The sequence below is a fragment of the Chlamydomonas reinhardtii genome, chromosome 7 (assembly GCF_000002595.2).
Source record: "Chlamydomonas reinhardtii strain CC-503 cw92 mt+ chromosome 7, whole genome shotgun sequence".
Lineage (NCBI taxonomy): Eukaryota > Viridiplantae > Chlorophyta > Chlorophyceae > Chlamydomonadales > Chlamydomonadaceae > Chlamydomonas > Chlamydomonas reinhardtii.
Genome location: NC_057010.1, coordinates 892652 through 900421, shown reverse-complemented (window position 1 = coordinate 900421; position 7770 = coordinate 892652). Strand labels below are relative to the sequence as shown.

At 62.6% G+C, this 7770-nt stretch overlaps 3 protein-coding genes across 4 annotated transcripts in view; 2 read left to right on the top strand and 1 right to left on the bottom strand.

Annotated features, from left to right (window-relative positions):
• The window catches only part of CHLRE_07g318900v5 (uncharacterized protein), a 10826-nt gene extending 7206 nt beyond the window's left edge, over positions 1 to 3620 (top strand). The window contains exons 13-18 of the mRNA XM_043063935.1: positions 346 to 441; positions 748 to 864; positions 1268 to 1496; positions 1968 to 2544; positions 2818 to 2929; positions 3397 to 3620. Of these exons, the coding sequence (XP_042922503.1) occupies positions 346 to 441; positions 748 to 864; positions 1268 to 1496; positions 1968 to 2544; positions 2818 to 2929; positions 3397 to 3543 (1278 nt within the window). The 3' untranslated portion in view covers positions 3544 to 3620. The remainder of the gene's footprint in view (positions 1 to 345; positions 442 to 747; positions 865 to 1267; positions 1497 to 1967; positions 2545 to 2817; positions 2930 to 3396) is intronic.
• A 5-nt stretch (positions 3621 to 3625) lies between these two features.
• Positions 3626 to 5384, bottom strand: CHLRE_07g318850v5 (uncharacterized protein). Of its 2 annotated transcripts, none has more exons than XM_001700778.2 (2): positions 4918 to 5384; positions 3626 to 4562 (listed from the first exon to the last, which is right to left on the bottom strand). In XM_001700778.2, exons 1-2 carry the CDS (start codon positions 5017 to 5019, stop codon positions 4314 to 4316), a joined length of 351 nt encoding a protein of 116 aa, XP_001700830.2. In that variant the 5' UTR covers positions 5020 to 5384; the 3' UTR covers positions 3626 to 4313. The 2 variants fall into 2 exon arrangements, with proteins under 2 accessions (XP_001700830.2, XP_042922502.1); XM_043063934.1 differs by having other exon boundaries at positions 3729 to 4562.
• A 91-nt stretch (positions 5385 to 5475) lies between these two features.
• CHLRE_07g318800v5 (uncharacterized protein) lies at positions 5476 to 7185 on the top strand. The gene is made up of 3 exons (XM_001700963.2): positions 5476 to 5711; positions 5871 to 5959; positions 6305 to 7185. The coding sequence occupies exons 1-3, from the start codon at positions 5555 to 5557 to the stop codon at positions 6530 to 6532; spliced, it is 474 nt and encodes a 157-aa protein (XP_001701015.1). The 5' UTR covers positions 5476 to 5554; the 3' UTR covers positions 6533 to 7185.
• The last annotated feature ends 585 nt before the right edge of the window (positions 7186 to 7770 follow it).

The window sequence follows — 7770 nt, the reverse complement described above, 5'->3', positions numbered from 1 at the left end:
CGGGGGAGGCGGGCGGTTGACACGGCGGCTGCGCGGCACCACACATCTGGAGGAAGGGGCGCTGGGGCACTGCCTGCACCGCATGGCGCGCCCCCCGCCGCCCTTCTGGCCAGCCCCGCGTCGTGCCAGTTGCCGCGGTGCCTTCGGGCACCCGCGTGCGCACCCACGCATGCTCCTGCCTTTCCACTTCATACTTATGATCTTTCACGACGTTCTTCACATGAACGGCTTACCCACACACACACACACACACACACACACACACACGCACACCTGGGCGGGCTTCGTTTTGTTGTTTGTTTTACACATACACACCTGCCTCCCACGCCCCCCGTCCCCCCACAGGGCCAGGGCACCAGCCTGTCCTTCACCGCCCACAGCGCCCTGCACTGGGCCGTGGCCAAGGGGCACCTGCACGTGGCCCGGTGGCTGCTGGAGCAGGTGCGTGGCTGCGTGTGTGTGTGTGTGTGTGTGTGTGTGTGTGTGCGCGCCCTTCTCACTCCCCCGCTCCCTCCCACTCCCTCACTCTCGCTTAGTCTCTCACTCACTCCCCCTCTCCACCCACCTTACTCTCCACCCTCACTGTCTCCCCCTCCCACCACTTCCCCGCCCACCTGCTCCACACCTCCCCACATCTCCCCACTCCTCCCCACATCTCCCCACTCCTCCCCACCTGCACTTCGTATAATCATCATGAATGGAACTCCCCGCCCACCTGCTCCCCACACCACCTCCCCACCCGCACAGGGCGCTGACCCGGACGCCCTCAACGCCAGTGACGCCGCGCCGCTGCACACCGCCGCGGGGCAGGGCGCTGCAGACTGCGCCAGGCTGCTGGTGCTGGAGGCGGGGGCGCGCATGGGGGTGAGGCGCACAGGGGGGGAACGTGGGGCGGTTAGCGTGGGTGTGTGGAATGACACCACGCCCAAGGAAAGCGGGACCCGCTATCAGGAAGCAGCCTTCAAGGGGAGTGCGGGAGGGGCCTGGTTGGCATCTGTCGGGTCTGTGGCCTATGGGGTTTGGCTGTGGCTGTAGCCATGCCTAAGACAGCTCCATCTAAATCTCAGCAGGGGCTAAAAGTGGAAGGGAGAGCTAAGACGCGATTTAAGGCTGTGACGGAGTACCTTGGTGACTCACTGAAGCGCTTCTGTGTGTGTGCGCGCACGTGCGTGTGTGTGTGTGTGTGTGTGTGTGTGTGTGTGCGTGTGTGTGTGTGTGTGTGTGTGTGTGCGCGCGCGCACGTGTGTGTTTATGTCAACCTACACAGGTGCAAGACGGGCTGGGCGACACGCCACGCGACATCCTGCTGCGCCGCGACGCGCAGCAGCTGCCCACCGGCAGTAGCAGTAGCAGTGGCAGTAGCAGTAGCACCCATGGGGGGCTGCAGCTGGCGAATGAGCTCGAGCTGCTGGCGCGGGTGGCGGCGATGCGGGACGCGCCGGGGGGCGAGGCGGACTGGGCGCCGCGGGCGATGCGGACGGTGCTGGCGGCGGCAGGTGCGGGAAGGTGCTGCATGTGGGGTTGGGGGTGATGCTGGCGGAGTGAATGGCCGCGCAATAGGAAGGGATTGCAAGGGTAGGTGGCGGCTGTGAGGCGGCAGTATGAGGGCTTGGTAACGGCGGGAGTGGGTGGCCAGGACAGGCCGGGGACAGGCCAGGGACAGGCCGGGGACAGGCCGGGGACGTGCCGACGCGTGTTGAGGTGCGCGGGTGCCGGGGTCAACACGCAGCTCGCCCTGGGTGCCCTCGCCGCGGCCACACACACACATAAACACGGCGTCGCGCTGTCGCCCCACCGGAATCCGGGGCCGAGCTCTGTGTCCTCACAGCTGCCACGGGGTGCGGAACCGCCGCCGCACCGCCACCATTACCGCCTCTAAGCCACCTCCCCCCCCCTTCACTTCATATTTGATACACACCATCCCATGGATGGCTACCCCCCCCTCCCCCCCCGCTTCCTGCGGCCAGGCATCAGCACGGCTGGTATGCTGGAGCGGCAGGAGCTTGTGGCGGCGTGTCGGCAGCTGATCGCCAGGTACCCGCCCCGCATCCGGCGGCCGGCGGGCGCTGCTGCCACTGCTACAGCCGCTGCCACTGCTACTGCCGCTGCTACTGCTACTGCCACTGCTACTGCCGGCTCCTCCTCGCAAGCGGCGGCACCTGGCTCCACGCCAGCAGGCAGCGGCGGGGCCGGCAGTGGCAAGGCATCGTCATCACAACCGCCGCAACCGCAGCCACCGCTGCAGCCGCCATCGCACAAGCGGGCTCCCGGATCTCCACCGGACAGCAATGACGCATCCGATGTCGCCTCCGATGACTCCGATGACGATGGTGTTGACATTTACGAAGGAGGCAGCAACCCAGCTGCTACTGCCGCCGCTGCTGCGGCTGCTACTGCCAACCCGGACGCCGCCGCCGCCGCCGCCTCTGACGCTGCCAAGCAGCGCGGCAACGAGGCGTTCGGGCGGGGTGACTTCGCAAAGGCCGTGTCGCACTACACGATGGCCATTCGCCTGGCCGCACAGCCCAACGCCGTGCTGTACAGGTGCGTGTGTGTGCGTGTCTCTCTCTGTGTGTGTGTGTGTGTGTGTGTGTGTGTGTTTGTGTGTTAAAGAGCACAAGGAAAGCTAAGCGCACAAGGTGTGGGCGTGGTTGTGTGAGGGGGCTGCGTGTGCGTGTTGGCGTGATTGTCACTTGTCAGGCTCGGGACGCAAGAGCTGCCAGCAACGCAGGCAGCAAGTGCGGTGCTCATCTGACGTGCCACTCTGACGTCCCCATCATATGACCCAACTGCCGTACGCTGTCGTACACCATGTAGCAACCGCGCGGCGGCGTACTGCGGCATGTCGTACTTCGGCAAGGGCCAGGCGGACGCGGAGGAGGCCGTACGGCTGGATCCGGGGCAGCCCAAGTACCGCTGCCGCCGTGGGGTGAGCGGGCAGGGCGGGGGGCTGGGGCTGGGGTGGCTTTGGGTTGGGTTGGGTTGGGGCGAGTGTAGGACGTTGGTCACGCAGTCAGTGGGGGACTTGGGAGTACACGAATGCGTGTGCGGATGGGGTTAAGGCACCATATTGATCGAAGCTGGTCATCGTAGTATCATTGAGGGCTTCGTTGCATGGGCTATGGGTGTAAAAGAGACTGCGCGTTGCTAAGCTTCGCGTGACAGCATGCGCGTGCCACGCACGCAACTCGCAGCCGGATCCCACCCCCCGCACCTTAACGTACCACGCCACAACATACGTGCTACGCTGCGCTAGCCACACCACATAGACCACGCAATGCGAAGCAACGCGTCGCACGGCGCAAGCCCTTGACACCCGCACTGCACATGGCCTGCACACACACACACACACACACACACACACACACACACACACACACACACACACACACACAGGTTGCGCTGCTGGGCCAGCTGCAGCTGCGGGAGGCCGCCGCCGCATTCAACGCCGCTCTCAAACTGGATCCGGCCTACCCGGCGGCGCTGCAGGGCCTGTCGGACGTACGGGCGGCGGCGGCGCGGACGGGCGCCGTCGGCGCGTGAGGCACCAGGGGTCAGGAGAGGAGGCGGTGCTGAGCGCTGACGAGGACGGTGGCGGCGGCTGTCGGCGGTGGTTGGGGGGCGGATGAGAAATGACTTACAAAGGGTGTGGCTGGATGGCTGAGGGTGAGCTACGTGGCTCACTCTGTGCATACGGGACGTGTGTGAGCCTTCTGACATGGATCACGAATCCTACCACAAGTTACAGCAGTTTCGTCAAACCCTCTTAAAGGTTGCGTTCCCTTCTCTTCGCGCCGTCGCGCCGTGTATGCGCTGGTCAGCACGTTTGTGGTCTGTGCTACACAGCCTTTGCCAATCCTTCTCTCCTTTGCAATCCTGAATACCCGAACGACAATTTACAAGGACCGGCAAGACTACACAACTACAAAAAGTGCGTTCTGGCAATCAACAAGATAAACCAGCAACATAGGAATTGCAAAACAGGTTACGGGTCAAAGCGTCAACCAGCACGACGGCTGCGAAACCCAAACACGTCGCTGACGTCAGGCGCCAGGTGACAGGCGAATCGTCACACAACCCCAGGACCACACAGCAAACTGACAAACCCATATGGCCGCCTGCAAGCAGCCTGCGAACCCATGCAAACATGAACCTTACCGTATATACCTGATAAGCCTAGAGACTTCCCAGTAACAGTCATTTGCCGCGCATCCATGACTCCATGTCTCTTATTGTTGGCGTACCGGCAGCCAATCCCATCCCTGAACCCTGGCCGGCTCGGGGCAGCTCACGATGCTACAGCTTCGCCGCTACTACAGCTTCGCGGCAGGCGCCGCCGCCACCGCAATCCGCTTGGGCGCCGGCGGCCCGGCAGTAGCGTGCGGCCGCTTGGGCACGGTGACCACCAGCACTCCCTTGTCCATGGCGGCGGTGATGCCGTCCGGGTTGGCGTTCTCCGGCAGGCTGAAGGCGCGGCTGAAGCTGTAGGCGGTGCGCTCGCGACGGAGCAGGCGGCCGCGCAAGTCCTTGGACTCGTGGTGCAACTTGCGGGAGCCACTGATCTGTGTGGGTGCGTGAGGGGGAAAGGAGGGTGGCAGGGGCGGGCGTTGGAGGCTACGTTGGAGGATGACTGTGTCTGTGGAACTCGGGATTCGGGAAGGGCTGAAGCGTGGCAAGTGCTGTTGAGCTCTTCACGCATTACTGGGTCGCCAACATGGTCGCCAGATCCTCGGCGCATTGAAAGCTACAGATGTGGTAGTTATGCTTCATGTGGATTGTGGCTGCTGGTTAAAGCGTGGCCAGGGGGGCTCAAGTCCCACCCTTGGGGTGTGCCAGGAGTTGGTGGTTGAGACCCCTACACCGTGTGGGGGACCGGACTGGGTGGAGAGACTCGACCACAGACATGCGTGCACATACCTGGAGAACGCCGTTATGCAGCTCGACCTTCACGTCGCGTGGGCCCAAGCCCGGGGCGTCGGCATGCAACTCATACCCGCTTGGAGTTTCTACAATGTCCATGGGCGCTGTTGGCCCGGAAAGATCCCAGCTCTGGTCGCGCGGCGTTGCGATATTGTCCCGCTCGTGCGTGTGGCGCTCAGTGTGGCGCTTGCGCTGCCGCTCGTGGCCATGCTGGAAGGCATCTTCCGACGCAAAGCCGAGGCCTAGCGGCGTCAGCTCGGCATCAAAAATGGGTTCAGAAAACAGAGATATGAGAGCCATTATCGTGATGCCGAATATCGTGGAAAATCTGGAAGTCGGGCTAGCTTTAAAAGTTGTTGCTCGGGAGTATTCCCGAAAACTGCGAGCAAAGAGTTTACAATGACAAGTAGGAGCAACGCAGTTCTCGTTGGCTCTAGAAGCGACCGGAAGCCTTTCGGGAACTTTCGGCGGTTTGGCACAAACCGCTTCTCGAAGCGTCGGTGCTCCTATTAAAACCCCGCCTGCGCTGCCTTGCGGTCAGAAACTGCAACACAGCTATTGCAAAATCATACAAACTCTCCTCTTCGCTTGCATTTGCTTCGCTTAAGCGCTCAAACTCCCTTCGCTAACCGACATGGCGCTCAGCAACTACGTCTTCGGCAACAGCGCGGCGGACCCTTTCTTCACCGAAATGGACCGCGCAGTCAACCGCATGATTAACAACGCACTGGGAGTGGCGCCCACCTCAGCCGGCAAGGCGGGCCACACGCACGCGCCTATGGACATCATCGGTGAGTTCCGCGGGCGCGGTGCCTTGCGTATGTTCCAGTGCGTACCACCGAACAGAAGGGTGCAGCCCATGCTAAGGGCGTGTGTATAAACTTCACTCGTGCACTCGATCGCCTTCTCACATGCCCCTTTCCCCGCCTGTGCTCCCTCCCTCCCGGCAGAGTCTCCCACCGCTTTCGAGCTGCACGCCGATGCCCCCGGCATGGGACCCGACGACGTCAAAGTGGAGCTGCAGGAGGGAGTCCTCATGGTGCGTGCTGGGCCCTTCGCAGCGGGCTGCTGGGACACAGACAGCAGTGCTAGCCAGGGGTGCTAGCTGTTTCTTACCAGGGGCCTATCCTTCGTACGTGTTGCCGAGCTGGTCTGACGTCAGCTGGGGGCCTGGCATGTGGGCTGCTGCCTGATCCGGAGCCGCTGACATGCACGGGGATGAGCGCACAGCTTCAGCGCAATCACACCTCGTTAGGTTTGCCTGCGTTTGCCCCATGTCCTCTTGATGTGCTCCCCATTTTCTGCCCTTCGCGGTTCTGCCTGACCGGCCCCGCTCATCCCCTTGCCAACCCCTACATATGCTGCCCTCGTGCCCACCACGCAGGTGACCGGCGAGCGCAAGCTGTCTCACACCACCAAGGAGGCCGGCGGCAAGGTGTGGCGCAGCGAGCGCACCGCCTACAGCTTCAGCCGCGCCTTCAGCCTGCCGGAGAACGCCAACCCGGACGGCATCACCGCCGCCATGGACAAGGGAGTGCTGGTGGTCACCGTGCCCAAGCGCGAGCCGCCGGCCAAGCCCGAGCCCAAGCGCATCGCCGTCACTGGCGCCTAGTGGCGTGACCCATTCGCCTGGGTAGGGCGTTAATGAGGCGGGCGCCCAAGGCAGGCTGGGGCAATGGATCGCATGGATGGACGGGGCGGGATGGGGCGCTCCAGGGAAAGCTGGGCGCTGCATGTGTGGGTGATGACCGGTGCTGGTATGCGGGTGGTGCGGTGCGATTGAGGCGTGAGGATGACGGGCAGTTGGTGGTGCCCGTACGAGTTGAGTGGGTAGTTGTTGTGGCTAGTGGCAGGCTGGGGAACGGGGTGCCACGGGCGTGTGTATGTGCCGGCTGTGTTCGTTGACACGAGCAGTGACGCTCACTTGCGTGGGCCGGCAAGCCCCACAACATTGACTTTGTGGCTCCGTAGAGACTTCATGCCGGGCTGAATCTGCTATATGTTTGTGTACTATCAAATTGTGGCCCGCCTTGAGGTCCGGGTGTGCGGGCAAGGCATGGCAACGCGCATTGCATCGTGCTGGGCGCAAACCTCCCTAGTGTTTCATTCATGTCGTGCCGCACATTCTTAGGCCTGCATGCCGAAGTACATACGTGATTAGTAACGGCCATTGGTACACCGAGAGACGCAATTGCGATGCGCGCGCATATATGGGGCCCAAGCAGGGTAGTACTGTTGCAATAATAAATGTAACGGACGGACTTGACAATATCTGTGCCTCGCTGCGCCCCACCGGGTGTGCCAGCACCAGTGGCAGTAGCACGCACACCAAGGCGAACATCACTGCACTCCTCCCAGCACACACCATGCTCAGCAACGCGCCAGATGGACACCGGCACATCCAGATTCTCCCCACGCCCGCCAACGCCCCATGCGCCCCAGCTCACTCGCGCCAGCACACACAGCCCCCCCCCCCTCCTCTTCACTCCCGCAAAGCCCACATGCACTTCAGCACACATCCCAGCCTCCAACCCGATGCCCTGACGCCCCTGCACCACACCAGCATCACCACACCAGCACCGCTGACGCGCCCACCAAGTGACCTGTCCCACCTGCCCACCCACATCTTGGCCACCGCTGCAGCCAGGTCCGTCAGCAGCCGCCGCAGCCCGACCAAGAATCAGTCTCAGGTCAGGCAGGCAGCAGCGCAGTGCATTAGTGCACGAGTATGAAAGCACATCTTACGCCGTGTAGTTTGTGTAGGCTCGCCAATCTTGGTGTACATATAAGGAGAGCGTGACATCAACATGCTTACTGCTGTTGCCTTCTCCGATACGCAAGCTTAGTTCA